Source organism: Podarcis raffonei, chromosome 11 (assembly GCF_027172205.1).
Source record: "Podarcis raffonei isolate rPodRaf1 chromosome 11, rPodRaf1.pri, whole genome shotgun sequence".
NCBI lineage: Eukaryota > Metazoa > Chordata > Lepidosauria > Squamata > Lacertidae > Podarcis > Podarcis raffonei.
In genome coordinates, this window is record NC_070612.1 from 65,396,370 (window position 1) to 65,413,112 (window position 16,743).

General features: G+C 40.1%; 1 protein-coding gene across 5 annotated transcripts in view; it reads right to left on the minus strand.

Moving 5' to 3' along the window:
* The window catches only part of PIP5K1B (phosphatidylinositol-4-phosphate 5-kinase type 1 beta), a 110,601-nt gene that overhangs the window by 71,559 nt on the left and 22,299 nt on the right, over positions 1 to 16,743 (minus strand). For 4 of the 5 annotated variants that reach the window (XM_053408840.1, XM_053408843.1, XM_053408838.1 and 1 more), the window contains exons 2-4: positions 13,869 to 13,950; positions 12,385 to 12,468; positions 3,730 to 3,860 (exon numbers count right to left, since the gene is read on the minus strand). In XM_053408840.1, coding sequence (XP_053264815.1) covers positions 3,730 to 3,860; positions 12,385 to 12,468 — 215 coding nt within the window. In that variant the 5' untranslated portion in view covers positions 13,869 to 13,950. Of the gene's footprint in view, positions 1 to 3,729; positions 3,861 to 12,384; positions 12,469 to 13,868; positions 13,951 to 16,743 lie in introns of those variants that run through there. The other variant, XM_053408841.1, reaches the window with a different exon arrangement.

A 16,743-nucleotide genomic window follows, 5' to 3' on the forward strand; every position in this document is an offset into this window, starting at 1 on the left:
TCAGCTGGGTTGCTTATATTCTTTCCTTCCACTTCTATATTTGTTACCGTGTTGAGTTTTTGTCTCTTCTTTATTTGCCAAGCCAATAACTTGCCACATTTGTCAGCAGATTCAAAGGTCTTTTGTCTCATTTGCTTAATTTTCCACTCTAATTCTTGATTCGTCAGTTCCATATATTGTGTTTGATAAAATTTGATTTCTCTTAAAATCTCTTGTGATTTTGGCTTCAATCTTAATTTCTTTTCCCCTTCTTTTATCTTTTCCAGAATTTTTTCCTTCCTCTCATTTTGTTTTCTTTTCTTTAATGTATTTTGTTGTATCAGAAACCCTCTCATCACGGCTTTGCTTGCGTCCCATACTATTCTTTTTTCTACTTTAGTCCTTAGATTGATTTCAAAATAGTCTTTCAAAGTTTTTTGGGCCTTCTTACAAATCTCCTCATCTCTAAGTAAAGTGTCATTCATTCTCCATCTAAAGGAGCCAGTTGTTGTTTGTCTCATCACCATCCTTACTGCATTGTGGTCGGAGAAAGTTTTTGGGCAGATTTCCACTCTCTTTATGTTCTGCGCCATACTGCTAGTCACCCAGATTTGGTCGATCCTTGTCCATGTCATTTTGGCTTCAGAGAAGAAGGTTCCCTCTCTTTCTAGTGGGTGTTTTGTTCTCCAAATATCTATCAAGTCCATATTGTCAGTCATTTCGAAAAAGGTCTTTGGTAGTCTTCCATCTTTTGTTACTACCTGTCTTTGTGCTTTGTCCATATTTGTTGAAACTACTCCATTCATGTCTCCCATCATAATTAGATTATAATCCATATAGTCCATCAAAGTCTCATGCAACTTCTTGAAAAATTCAGCTTTCCCTTCATTTGGCGCATAGACTCCCATTATCAGATACTTTTCTCCTTGAGATTGAATTTCAATTGCCAAATATCTTCCTTGGTCGTCTTTGAAGATTTGTTTCGGTTGCAGCTTTTCCTTTGCATAAATCACTACTCCTCTCTTTTTTACTCTGTCTGAAGATATAAATTCTTGTCCCAGTCTTTTATTTATTAATAATTTCCTGTGTGCTCTTGTCACATGGGTCTCTTGTAGACAAATCAAGTCCAATTGGTCTTTCTTTAGAGCATGAAATATATTTTTCCTTTTTCTGGGAATATTTAAGCCGTTACAATTCCAGGTTAGAAGTTGCAGAGACATGATGGGGTTATTTACTCTTTCCTCCTACAGCTCCCAATTTTTGTTCCTCGTTTGTCGGTGGTTCCGTTGCCGTATCTAGTGAAGGATGCCCTTGCCCTGGAAACGTCTCTTTCTGTAGGTCTTCTTCGTGTTCTCCTAAGAACTTGTCTTTATCACTCACTGTCTTTATTCTTCTTTTCTTCCCCTTGTATTTAAAAGACAAGCCTTGGGGAAACTCCCACCTAAATTGAATGTAGTTCCTTTTCAGCAGTATCACCAGGTCCTTGTAGTGTCCTCTTGCGTCCAAAATGCTTTTAGGAATATCTTTAAAAATCTCGATGTGAAAATCTTCAATTCGAAGGGTTGTTTGGTAATGCAGGTTCAGTATTTTGTCCCGTTCCTCCTTTGATCTCAGAGTTATTAAGCAGTCTCTGGGTCTGTTCTTCCTCTGCCTTGCTCCCAGTCTAAATGCACTTTCTATCTTAAATTCTTCTTTGTCCAACTCCTGCTTCCAAAAGTCAGAAAATTCTTTTGTCAGGTAATCCACCAGGTTATCTCCTTCCTTTTCTGGCACAAGTCTGATCCTTAGGTTCCTCTCCTTGCGTTGCATATCTTGCATAGAAAGTGCCAGTTCATACTCATCTAGTTTCTTAAACACTGGTGGAAACTTTCCCTCAGCAGCAGTTGCAATATCTTTAGCTTCCTCAGCTATCTTTCTTGTTGTAGATGATTCTTCCAATAATTTCCCAATTGCTTCTGCATTTGAGTTCACTTTGTTCCCAAGGTCAGTTATACTTTTTGTATTTGAATCTATTTTCCCAGAGATTTCTTCAATTTTCTTATTTGTTTCAGCAACTTGTATTTTAGTTTCAGCAACTTGTGCTTTAGTTTCTGCGCCTTGCTTTTTTAGTTCCTCCAAAGAATCATTTATCTTCTCCAGTACCTTGGCAAATGATTCCTCTGTAGACATTGTTTTCACTCTTGCCTTTGAGGCAGCTGTAGTTCCAGAGGCTCCTGATACAGAAGCCCTTCTCTGCATGAAAGAATCAATTTTATATTGTCTGCCAGATCTCAAGGTTGTTTCTTGTGAATCCCCTTTCTCTTTACCATCTGCCATAACAAGATCTTTTAGTCAAGGTCATTCCCACACTCTTAAGCTGTCAAACAAAAGTTCTCAGATTTTACACTTCACTTGTTGCTGTAACAATTTGTAAGTCCTCTAGAGGGCGCAGAGTCAGTTTTTTACTTCTCCAAATAGTCCCACACTCTCCTAAAAGTAAACAAAAGTTTTCCTGGTCCCTTCCAATTGTTCTTTTCTCTTTCTAAGGGACCCAAGTCAATAATGTCCTGTAAGTAACTTTACAATGCAACAAAATAAGTATTTCAAGTTGAGAGTAACCAAAGTCAATTAAAGATACTTTTTAACCTTCTTATAGCAACAGTCCTTAGCCGGTTCCTTTTCTCCGGCAGTCCGATCCCAGGTTTAAGAACAGCGGTATTTAACTCAGTTCTTTAAAGTTAGCAGAAAAACATTTTAAAGTCTTCTTCCCCCCCCTTCTGCCTTCGGGGAGGGAGTTCTTTGCTTTGGTGGTGGATTTCTTAATTCCCACAAATTTCCTCTCAAGCAGTTACAGCTAGAATGCCTTTCGCTTTGATCTTGCTACAGAACGGAAAGCAGACTTCCTTTTTAGTGCTTATCCGTCTCGGTGCCCAATTTCTTAACTTTTAATGTCCAATTGTATTTTAGCAGTCAATCCTACTCACGGATAGTTGTTCTTTTAATCCAATTTCGCCGGAAGAAATCAGCGCTCTCCGCTAATGGCGACGCGGCTTCGCTTCGCAGGCTGGGTGAAGACGACTCTCAGCACCGCTCCTCACACCCTCCGCTGATCCGCAGCCTTTAAAAAGGCTATTTCACAGCGTCGGGGGGGCGCAAAGGTGCCCGCCGAGTCTCCAGTTCACAGGCAACACGCCTGTGATTTTTAAGGGTCCCCGCTCCGCCGTAGCTGACAGGACCCGAACCTACGAAGCAGATCTCTCCCGGAGCTCCGGGAGAAATCCGCCATTAAGCGCTGGCGCCAACCGGAAGTCTGCTTAATAGTTTTCTAGGTAAATCTTCTAAGAAATGTTATTACTTTCAATGAATCTTTCATTTTATATGGATTCATGCTCTTCCTTCTGTTCACAAAGCAATTCTCTTTCCATTGTACTAAAGAAAAATTATATCCCACTTTTAAGGATACTTTTAAATTAAGCCATACTTGAGAAGTGATAAATATGTAAAAAACCAGCATCACGGTTGCTGATGCGAGACTTAGACTAACGTCACCAGGATTCAAATCCATGCACAACCACGAAGCTTACAAAGTGATCCCAGGCCAGCTGGTTTATCTCAGGCAAATCTATTTCACATGGGGGTTTCAAAAGTTTAATTTTTTTAAAAGGGAGGGGGACATGTATACTACCCTGAACAATGTGGAAGAAAGGCAGGATAAAAATGGAATAAAGCATTAGGCACACAATTTTTAGGTGGAAAATTAGCCACCCTTACCTGGGAAGAAACACACTTTCCACTACATAGAAGTCTTGCATAAGTACATCTCTGTCTGGCTTGGATGTGAGGTTCCCCACTGTGTATCCTATTCCCAGTTGTATGGCACCTTTAATAGCTGAGGATGCAGTCTGCAAGGAAAAACAAAGAATTTTAAAATATCAGCTTGCTGTAAATGGGTTCTCATGACACATATGTACATTATAAAGAGATTCAAACCATATTTGAAACTTGGCATCCCACAAAGTATGCAGAAAAAGACTTTCAGACATCATGGGCTGCACAGTTCTAAAAACCTCTTCCAAGTAAGAAAAACACCAGCACCACCAGATCATGTACAAGCCTTCCTGAGTCAGTATTAGCTCCTTCTATAGCAGGGGCTTTCTAACAGAAAGAAAGAGACTTTCGAGGAACCAGAGGAACTTTCAGCAACTTCTATTAATCTTTACACTGTTCTGGCAGGAGATGAGAGGGCAGAATTTCTGGATCTTACCGCCTCATTTATCTGGCTCAAACACCCTAAAATGGAATAATAGCCTTGTAATTCCAAAGCCCTCTCTTTCAGCTGCACCTGTTTCTATTTGACAGAAGGTGCTTAGGACCCCTAAATTATGCCTATGAACATTAGCTGTGGGGCTATAAAAGCAAAAGGAGAGTAGACAAGGTAGCCAATAGGCAGAAACATGGTACCCAGTGTGGTGTAGTGGTTAAGAGCGGTAGACTCGTAATATGGTGAACCAGGTTCGTGTCTCCGCTCCTCCACATGCAGCTGCTGGGTGACCTTGGGCTAGTCACACTTCTTTGAAGTCTCTCAGCCCCACTCACCTCACAGAGTGTTTGTTGTGGGGGAGGAAGGGAAAAGAGAATGTTAGCCGCTTTGAGACTCCTTTGGGTAGTGATAAAGCGGGATATCAAATCCAAACGCTTCTTCTTCTTCTACCCTCCAGATGTTGTTGGACTTCAAATCCCATCAGTGCCAACTAGCACAACCAATGGCCAGGGATGATGGAAACTACAGCTGAACAACATCTGGATGCAACACACTGACTCCCCTGCAATAAGAGGAACCATCAGTGCACACCCCCATAGAGCTGACTGGCAAGGCCTGGTTGCAACTAATGGGCCTGGTGGTTAGTGTTGAGGGAAGATTGCTGTACCACTTCTGGAGAAAGAAGTTACTGGCTCTGCTCAAGGAGTGGTGCTGGGTCTCCTTTAGCAATATAATTAATGGGCCAAGAGAGGAGAAGCTCGAGAAAAACCCCGTGTGTGCCTTAAATAGCCCGGCCGTGGACTATTGTTCAATCAAGGAGAGGACTAAATATTGGAAGCTTACTTTGAAGAGCTGATTTTCCCTGGCTCTTTGTATTTCAAACATAACAGAAGTGGAATGCAGTGATAATGACTGATAATATATTTTTAGGTTATTTTCTGGGGTGAGTTTTTTCTTAAAGAGGTGGGCCTCTAATATGTAGATGTTAAAAATTCCTACAAACCTAATGAGGAATATTTCCTCATGCTGATCACATAGTTATTTAAAAAGATAGGTAGCTGAATTTGTATTTTTGTTATACTGTTTTTTCAAAAGAAAATATCACACATTTTGATGCTTGTATGTTCTTTATCATCCACAGGTATTCAGAGTAAAATAAAGCAAATCAGATTTTATTATGAAGTCACTATAGTGGATACCTGGTTGGGCCTACTGTGCTTAGAACCAGTGCTTTTTTCTGGGGGTACTTAAGGGTATGCAGTACTGGCACCTTTTTTCTAGAAGAAAAGCACTGTTTAAAACCAAGAAAATTAGAACCAACCATTTAGCAATTTAAATTGCAGAGAATCAAGCCAAACAAATGGCTGGCAGCTCAGATTACTTTAAATTCTAGAAACACAAGATTACAAGACAAAATATAATGGCTAAGAAGACAGAATCTATCTCTATCTATCTATCTATCTATCTATCTATCTATCATCTATCTATCTATCATCTATCTATTATCTCACATACATTCCATTTGAGTTTTATAGAATGAAACCCAGGAAAGAGAATTCTGAGAGAAAATTCACACAGCACACTCCACCAATCAAAATATAATACAAAAGACTTTTCAGAGTAGCAAATCAGTTAAGTCTCATAACACCTATGGCTTCAAGAATCTTGACAGCAAACATATTCTGAGTCAGGCACAGCATCTTATTTAATTCTAAAGAAGATGTCTCAATTCCACACAACATTAAACCACATTTTAAATTAAAAATGTGGTTTAATGTACACAACAGCTCCGCTCTTCCTTGCTCCTGATTCTGTCGCACAGGGGACCAAACTAGTTACTTCTTGGTTTACCACTCATTGTGTGCATGGAGGAAAGAGACCACAGGCCTTGGCTCACATGGCACAACAAGCAAGATTATGACTTTTTCTTTTCCTCTGCCGAGCAGAGCCTGGAGTGAGGGGGGAGAAAGGCACTCATGCCCTTAAATCATAGTTTATTTTAAACTATAACTTAATGTTGCGTGCTAGCCAGGCGATTCTCTAGTTTCAACTTATTTTTCAAATGAGAAGCAACATGCCGATGGGTAATATTGTGTTATTTAAACTAATTAATATCAGATTTTTCAAGTTGCATAACAGTTCCTAACATGCAGTTTGCTAAGAACAAGGCACAAAAGCTCATTCCTAAAATGAAACTTTTAATTGGTAAAGGAACTGAATGGCTCATTCACAAATTTCCCATTTCTGCCTTGAAAAGGTCTTTTATAAAAGATTAATGTCCTGCATAAGAACTAAATTATGTAACTTTGAGTAGACTTTGTTTCAGACTGATCCTTTTTGTGAACTGAAAAATCCCCTACTGAAACAGATGCTAGCAGAAAGAGTTTGTAGATTAAAGAAATCAATTCTATAAAAAACAGAAAGTTTCAGAAAAGATGGATGCTAAAGTTACAATGTCTGTCTGTCTGTCTGTCTATCTATCTATCTGAATAAGGGATGCTAGACTACCTTTAGGTTAATAGTATTCTAATGAGAGTGGATCAGTTTGACCAGTTGTTGTGGTCATGAGCAATCATTGTTGTCTTCTTTATTGAGAGGCATTGTTGGCATGTAAGAAAATACTCTCTTTATTCTTAAATACAGAACTATTTATTGACCCCAGTAGCACACTGCAATTGTTAACGCCTGATGGGAACAAGCAACCACCATAGTAGAAAAAAATGTATCCTATAGGGTATGAGAAAATGCACAACAGATGAAAAACGATTACCTACATATCTATGTACCATTTTCTTTAACTCTTACAAGGAAAAGTATTCGCAACCCACTACCGTCTTATTAGTGTGGGAAATTAGCAGCCAAACCTAACAAATGCATATTATTGCTAGTTAGCTTGAGGAGGGGCTAAGTCCACAGAGCCAGATTGCTGAATGGCAAATACTAAGATCATAGAAATACAATTGGTAGAGAGGGCTCGGTGTGATGTCATTTCTCCTCCTATCCTGGAGAGGAAGGAGCATATTGTACTAGCCCCTTCCTCTCTCTTTTCCTTTGACCAGCGTTGGATACTGGCATGCCTCCATTCGCTCCAGCTTTAGGAACATGCCTGAAGCTGGTTATACTGTAAATATAAGTACAGTTGTACCTCAGAAGTCGAAAGGAATCAATTCCAGAAGTCCTTTAGACTTCTGAAATGTTCGGAACCAAGGGGCAGCTTCCAATTGGTTTCCGATTGCACAGGCACGCCGGAAACACTTCCAAAAAAAGTTCAAAAACTGGAACACTCACTTCCGATTTTCAATTGTTCAGGAGCTGAGGTACGATTGTATTCTGCCTGCATAGTTTTTAGTGTTACTGTTGCTGTGAACCAATGCATAATTATAAAGTAAGTAAATCTTATTTTTAAATTTATTTTACAAGTTGTTGCTGATTCTTTATTAAGCGGGGTAAGAAAGGGGAGCCAACTTATTTCACAGCTAGACTTGTCAAAGCCAGGTTTTACAGTCTAATTCCTATGCTTCTAATTTAGCTGCCAAGAATGGAATTTTGAAACTCTGTTTAACCCACACATGTGGGTGCCTAGAGGGAGAAATTGCAATTAATATATCCTCTCCTACTATTAAAGCCCACTCCACAATTAGAAAGGTTTCGCTATGTTCTAAGGCAATCCCAGAAAAGATGGAACACATGGAGGGAAAAACACAGGATGACAATGACAGGGTGACTACATTATGTAGATGCTCTACAAAAAGTGAGTGAACAAAGCATGGCTATTCTCGAGAAAAAACCTTGTGAAGAAGCACCTCAGGATAAATATTTAGAAATAAAACCAAGTAATCGTTAGTAACCTGTAATTTTTTAATAACAATTTAACATGCCACTAACATTTCATGCATTTTTAGATTTATGAATCAACAATACCATACCAAGTTTTCTTCCCAATGGCCTCCCTCTCCTGTAGGTGGAAAATGGGGTGACTGCATTACGTAATCTTACAGATATTTTCAGATTTTGACCAGTTTAACCACAACTCAGCATTACACAGAAAATCCACATATAAATCTAAAAAACAATATATAAATCTAATAAATAATTACAATACACAGAGAATCCAACTGACAGAATGCCAGTGATTCTGATCATACTTCTTGTGTAATGTCCAAAGGATGAATTTCTCACCAGCACAGTAAAATGTACACATTTCAGATGACCTACAGCTCAAGCATCACAAAATGGGGGAGATGCAGGGACTCCCTTTCGGATTTTATACAGGAAGCACAAATGGATGAGGCATAAGGTCCTCTTTCATACTTCGTTAGCACTTCTACGAAACAATCAAGGCTGCCTGAAGTATACCTCCATTTCTTTCTGACCATCTCCTAAGATTACTTTCCACATTGTTGTTTCAGAATGAAGACAGCTTCTCTTTTTAAAATGTAATGGTTGTATCTTCAACTTGCACAAGGCTCCCACACCTACACCAGCCAACTGAAGAAAATGGAAGTAAAAGACTGCAGCTCAAATCAATCTTCCAGTACTGTTATATTAAAATACAACTATAAATCTAAAAGGAAGCAGGTTTTGGTGCTGCAGTCCTTGAACTCCGAATGAATCACTTTCTAACTCTAAGGTTCCAGTCATATGGAGAAGGCAAATCTGAGTCATGGAACTTCTGATTACATGGAACTCTTCGTTCTCTACTAATATGTTATTATATGTTATTATAAAGCAACAGTCAACTCAGTTTACCTTTAAGTAGCGCCTTTTTCCAACTTGAGAAAAATATTTAACTTTTTTGCCCCTCCATTGATAAATATTTCCCCTTAGGAATATAATAATCCATAAACACCTGGGATATAATCTGTACAAAGTCAGCAGCTGCTTGAATGCTCAACCTGCAAACCATTGGCTATTAAAATATGCAACAGAAAGAAGTGGAAACAGGCAGAATACAGCCTTAATATTTATAGTTGTCATCTGTAATCAGTAACTATCGTGCAACCTTTGGAACAATGATAAGAAGAACTTCCATATGTGTACCAATTCTAGAAAGGATTCAGATTCTGCTACTCCAAAATGCATCAGCACATTTTTCCTTTTTCACAGAAGTAATACAGTACTAGAAATGCCAGTACACGACTGAATTCAGGTTACACATGTTAACAATTCAGAATAAGAGTTTAGGGTCCCCTTTCCAGAAAAAGATACCAGCAGTGCTTTTTTTCTGAGGGTACCAACACTCTTTTTCCAAGCAGAAAAGCACTGTATATCAGTGCTGTCAATGGGTACTAGTCAGGGCGGCTACATGTTGCCTATGGAATCAGAGATGCCTCTGAATACTCATTGATTGTGAGCACATGCAAGGAGAGTGGCATTGCACTCATGTCCTGCTTGTGGCTGCCCACTGTGCAAACAGAATGCCAGACCAGGTGTGCCTTTTGCTGTGATACAGAAGGGCTCTTCTTAGTTTCTAACCAGATTATAAGACAACTAACAGGAGTCACAACAAAATTATTACTTTCACAAAATAGAATAATTCCCTGTGCCCCCTGGTTTGTACACTAATATTGAGACTGGCCACTGTTGTCTGTTGTTTTGAGATCATACCCTCAAGAACATGTCCCTGAATCTCCTTTGAAAGCAGCAGTTCCTCAGCAAATAACCAGCTGATGTGGAGAAAGGGTCACTGTAGGGAGAGACTTTGAAGCTGGATTATCAAATCTAAGTGATGTTGGATTTTAAGGAAGCCTTTTCCTTTTTAAGAGGTTTTATATGGAATGGAAGGGGGGCAAGTAATTTGCCTATAAACAGGTTTAGAGATTAGTGTCTGGAGCATCTTTAGAAAGTACTTTAGATGCCATTCAGATATAAGGTAAAAGGCAAAGGTAAAGGACCACTGGACGGTTAAGTCCTGTTTTTCTTCTTTGGCGATCACTCGCAGCTGAGTAAGATTGTCTTCCCATAAACACGGTTTTAACAGTGAGTCCGTAAGTGACTATGGAGGCCAATTCTGGATCCACACACGTCCTTCCAAAGTGGGGACATAGGTTTCCAGGTGGGAGTTGATCATGGTGAGGGTTCACCTTTGGTAAAGACTGTTCTCCAATTGGAGCGCTCGCAGGCCAGTGTTTCCCAGTTGTCTGTGTTTATACTACATTTTTTTAGATTGGCCTTGAGAGTCTTTGAACCTCTTTTGTTGACCACCAGCAGTACGCTTTCCATTTTAAAGTTTGGAATAGAGTAGTTGCTTTGGAAGACGATAATCAGCATCCGCACATGGCTAGATGCTGGAATAAGGGAATTTCCCACAAAAAAAAAGGGAAGGTTGACAGCTATGACTAGATGTCAAACCAGAAACTAAAACTTTCCATGTGACTTTTCCCCTTGTTCAACATACTCTCAAAATAGAACAAAATCTCTGCAAATGGTACAATTATTATTAAGAGATAGTGCAGAATGAAGAACCAAAAATTTTTGTATTCTGGCAGCAAATTCTGCTTGTTCCATGGATTTTATGGGCTTCTCTTGGTTCTCTCTGTCACCTCCCATAAGCATCACTGCACCATCAATATGGAAGCAAGTCTGAATACGGAGTTACTCAGCTAAAATTAATTGAGAATCTTTTGATGTATCCATTCCCATGGACCCACCAAGATGCAGATAGGAAAAGCACAGGAAACCCTTCATCCAAATTTTGTTGCTGGATCTTCCATATGTAAGCTGCTTACTGAGTCACAACATCCTGATGGTGGAGTCTGTTGTGGTTGATTTCATGATTGTGGCCATCACTGGGTCGTTAGCAGCCATAAAGGGCTCTGGAAACCACATTTTGTCTCTCCTTTCAGAGCAATTTGAGAGATTTTCCAATTCCTTAAAATTTAGGCTATTTCTAAATGCAAGTTCAGAGTCTTCTGTTTATGTTAAACTGCAAAATTTAAAAGTCATTATGGGCCAAGTTTAATTTCCAGCTTTAAAAGTTCTCATCTCTGCCACATTAAACATTCCAGAGAGTAAATATTAGATTTGTTTATTTCTACAGGACAGTGTGCTAAACTGAGGGGCTCTCAGGCTGGATGCAAAATAACAACTTTATGTAAGTTGCTTCTCCAAAGGTGCATTTGCAGTCTATCAGTGCATTTTTAAAAATAAATAAATCAAGTAATCCAAGATTACTAAGCCTTCTCATTGGCTGCTACTACCTGCACTTTGGATAAGTAACAACAAGCAACAGCAGCCATCAGATGCCTCAACAAATGAAACGGATTTGTAAAAATGTTACATGGGGGGAAAAATACGAGGCATTACACTTCTGTAAAACAAGAAAATCCTAAATAAAATATTTTTAGAGGGGAAAAAAAAAGAGAGAGGACAAGGAAAGGATCGGGGATGCGGTTTCCGTGATCTTCTCTAACAAGAAAAAGGAAGGCGAGTGGGCAACAAGCTTCCTCCTTGATGGGGAAGGGTAGGAAGGCCAAGGTGAGGTTGCGGCTTCTCCCCAGCTTGTGTGGCTGCTGCATCCAGGAATGAGATGTGTGCAGTGCAGCTGGCTGAGTGCTGAATGGGACACAGCTGTGGGCAACCTGTATCAACTTCATTGGTGTCTAGCATAAAAGCAAGGCTAGAAGGAGAGACTAGGGTGATTGTCAGCAGGTTCCAGGACCCTGTTTGTTGTGAGATTTTGAGGGGTGATCTGTGAGTTGGTTTGGGCCCTTGCTGACAGCTGCCATAGCTTGATGGAGTCCTGGGTGAGAGTCTGGAGTCAGAGAGGTTTTGAGTGGGGAGGTGTGTCAGAAGTGGAAGAAACAGGTATCAGTATATGTTTAATAGTAATTTGAATTAACATTTTTACTGTGTATTTTTGTAACATTTGTTGCTTTAGTTTGCATCACTTAAGAGATATTTTTATATTTTAAGTGGTATAGAAAGGGTCTGCCTAAATTAATAAATGTGGCTGCTAGCCACGACTGGGAGGGAAGCTTCTGTAAATTTAACTCCATATTAAGATGACAACATGTGAACTAGCCCTAAAAGATCTTTGAGACTGCCCCACTCTTGAAATAAATCTTCTGCTTTGGTGTAGTTCATTGGGGGGGGATTAGAAGTGTCAACATTAGTGTTCTGTACCAGTGTACAATATTTCCGAAAAAGTTACATGCAACAAAAACCTTTTTGTACGTTTTCTCCTCGTTTTGTTTTGTTTCATTTTGTTTTCCGGAAGGAGGATCTCCATTTTCAGATATAGACTGCATCTGAAAAGTTTTAAAAAAATTATCTAAGGATTTGAATACAAGTTGTATATAATAGTCAAATAATAAAGCAGTAAACATAAAATAAGAACAGCACCGGATCAACATTGGAGTAGAAGTCAGTCAAATATCAGAAAAAGAGAGGGAGTATACAGCCTAAAAGCCAGATCAAATGCCATTAAAAGCAGAAAAGAACACAAAGGACATTGCGGCACCTAAAAGATAATAATAAAAGGTGCCTTGGACTGACAGACCACTCATTAGCTGGGTCCTGGTTCACACATCTAATTAAACCGTATTTTAAAATGAACTATGAATTAATGTGCCTGCTTTTCAACAGTTCCTATGGAGCTCCTCTCCAGCTTGCTGCCCTGCTGCAGATGAAGCAAGCCACAGCCTGGCTTGTGATGCCATCCAAACTTGAACTCATAGTTTATTTTACTCTAAGCAAACCACCAGCATTAAGCCAAGAACAATCAGTGGTTATCCTTCATGGGTTCTTTGGAGAGAAACAAACCACGAGGCCAGGTTTGGATGACATGACAATGGCTTGCTTCATCTGCAGCACAGCAGCAGCAGCAGCAGCAGCAGGAAAGGAACGCCATAGGGACTTTTGAACAGCATATAACAGTGTTCGTTTGTTTTAAACAATGGTTTAATGCAGTGGTGGGGAACCTCCAATGCTTGGGCCTAATAAAGACCACCAGACAGTTTGAGATTAAACTGCCCACCTTTCCTTGGCACAGTCAAGTTCAAAAAGGAATTCCAACTTGCAGCTGTAGCTTGAAGTTTCATTCACCTGATGTAATATGCTGCAAGGTGGACAGACCCCCTCACAGAGGCCTACCTTGGGTTCATGTGACAGTCAAACTGGACCAGTAATGCTTGTCTTTTATGGTCATAGCTTTAGTTTTAGTCCTCAATGTAAATAGAGGGTGTGGTAGAAGAACTTCACCACAGACGGCAGCCTCCTCTGAATACCAGCTGCTGAGACTCCCAAGTGTGTGTGTTGGGGGGCGGAGTGCTCTTGCACTCAGGTCCTGCTTCTGGGCTTCCCATCGACATTTGGTCGGCCACTGTGAGAACAGGTTTCTGGACTAGATGGGTCTTTTGCCTGATGCAGAAGGGTTCCTCTTAACAATCTTCTTACTATAGAAGTTACCAGGAAATATATGCTTCTGATTTTAGAGTTTTGATTCAACATTTTTGACACCCGAAAGACCAATGTTGAGCTGAATTACTACAAAAATAAAGCAGCAGGGTACTTCAAAACTGTCCTTGGACCGTAGCACCACAAGTCTCTCTTTTGCTTTCTCCAGCCTACGCCTGAATATACCACCTACACCAGAAGAAACAGTCTTATAAACTCTGTTAGATTAATACTGTTATTACAAGGAACCTACCTTTCCTAGCTATGTTGCAAATAATCTGGACTTTAGAGAGACAACCAGCCCATTCATGGATGCTGTCAGCTTTTCCAAGACCCTGTTAAAGCAAAACATAGTTACTTATTTATTCATTTACAGAGTTTATATGCTGCCCAATTAACCATATAAATTATATTATACCCCACATGTGCACACCTAGTTGCAGTGAGCCAATCACAAGTTCCTCATTTCTATGCTCAAATACAGCCTTTGTCCTAAATACAATGTCAAAGTCTCAATGACCTCCTAATTATAAAACATTCTCAGAAGGTGGTAAATGCACAAAATAAAATACTGTGCCTGCCTTGAAGAAAGGAGAAAGGAGATGACTGGGAAAGGGGCAACCAATCTGAATGGACCTGATTATAAACAGGGTTAGAACTCTTCCCTAGGGGGCAATCCTTTTACTTCTGCTTCCCATGAATGATTCAAATTCATGCAAATAACTGAATTTATTATGTTTAAGTAGGAGGCTGCTGAACAAGTATCAAATAAAATGAAGGTAGTTCTTTTGGTCTGAAAGAAAGACTCCATAATTGGAAGTACCTTTATTAGGACCAACCAAAATGTTGCAAAATTGTAGTAAGCTTTCCAGTCTATTGGGCAACTGTTACACTGAGGTGTTTTGGTGGGAGGGGTGAAGAAGATGTGTAAAAGTATAACACAATGTTCACAAAGACCATGCTCAAAGCATGGAAAGAAGAAGTAGGCAAACTGTCCCCAACCCCATCCCCACTAATCCCCCTGGCACACCACCCTTTATTCCAACACGCAGCTCAAAATCTCCAGATAAAAACCTGGCAAGCCAAAGGCTTATACTGCCTAGCAGACTTCTACAAAAATAAGAAACCCATATCAACACAAGAAATACAAGACAAACTAGGGGACACCCAAATGCCCTGGGTAACACACCACCAATTACATGCCCTCTTAAACGACCCAGTAGTAAAATCAGCAGCAACTAGGCCCTTGACAGCCTTTGAAAACCTCCTCCTAACAACAAAGGGACACAGCAAAGGGATGGTATCCACAATATACAAAATACCACTCCAAAATCCCACAAATCCCCTCAATGTAATAAAAAAACAATGGGAGGACGACGTAGGCTATGAGATTAACCCCACCTAGTAGACCAGAATGTGGTCCAAACCTCCCTTTAAATCCATATCAGAGAAAAGAACTCACTCTGAAACTCACAGGTGGTACCTAACACCACAGAAAATAATGCTAATATGTCTAGGAACCTCACCAAAATGCTGGAGAGGATGCACCTCCACAGGCACATACCTCCACATGTGGTGGGAATGTCCTAAAATCCAACTCTTTTGGACAAGAATCATACAAGAAATATGCAAAATAATTAAGCAAGTATTAGAAGTCACCCCAGAACTGGCCCTACTAAACATCTTCCAAGATAATAATGCCCACTCACACCACAAAGAGCTCATAACCCACCTACTCTCAGCAGCCAGAAACATCATAGCCAGACACTGGAGAGACTTGTCAGGAGGAAGCATGGACCAAAGGTATCAAATAGTATGGGAAACAGCCTTATTAGAAAAACTAACCAATAAACTGAAACTGACAAATAGAAGAAGACGCCTTCACCCTGGTATGGTTCCCCTTTATCACATACACAGTCCAACAAGACAACAACAAGAATCCGCCAACAGCATATGAATCAATCTGGCTAGCCTGATTCAAAAATGCACACTCACAAAAACAAATCTCACTACAACCAACCAAAGACAACCAACCACACCCTAGGCCACCCCCAACCTCTCTCACCACCAAGGAAATACAACAAGTGAATAGTTAGAGAACCCATTCAAGTGACGCCGACACAACACCCTCCCCCCAAGTAGAATAGAAGCATAACCACCCAACCCCACTCACCGTTCCCCCTTCCCCTCTTCCTCACCCCTCTTCTTCTTCTTCTTCTTCTTCCTAATTGTTTGAACCAATTCATGAACCAAGAACTTATACACTGATCACTAATAATGAAACGTATGTTGTAGATATTTTTTCACATAATGCTATTTTTGTGATATACAAATGACATGAGAAAATCTGGCATGCTTATTTATATAACATTATTCTTATTTATAGGTAAAGGGTAAAGGGACCCCTGTCCATTAGGTCCAGTCGTGACCGACTCTGGAGTTGGGGCGCTCATCTCGCTTTATTGGCAGAGGGAGCCGGTGTACAGCTTCCAGGTCACGTGGCCAGCATGACTAAGCCGCTTCTGGCGAACCAGAGCAGCGCACAGAAACACCGTTTACCTTCCCGCCGGAGCGGTACCTATATATCTACTTGCACTTTAACGTGCTTTTGAACTGCTAGGTTGGCAGGAGCAGGGACTGAACAACGGGAGCTCACCCCATCGCAGGGATTCGAACCGCCGACCTTCTGATCGGCAAGTCCTAGGCTCTGTGGTTTAACCCACAGTGCCACCCGTGTCTTGTTTATAAAACCCACCAAAACACTCACAAAAAAACCACACTAATCCACCACTATCCTGAGATACAATCAGCAGCTTCAAAATTTTCCTCCAATAATAGCAAAACATTCATGCTCAATGTGAAGGAGAGGCTAGGTTGTGCTCAATATATCTGGAAATTTTATTCAACAACATTTTTATCCATATGAACATTGCCCTGTAAAATTGCCAAGGTTAGGGAGACATATGGTGAACTCCTGACTTGAAGAACAATTGACCATGCAAGAAGCTCAACCATATAAGAACACGGTTCTGTTAATTGAACTGTCTTGAACGTTGAGATGGGATAGAAATTTGGCTCAGTTTGCATTTAAATATGAAGTTCTCTAATTCACACTTTCCAAAACAATA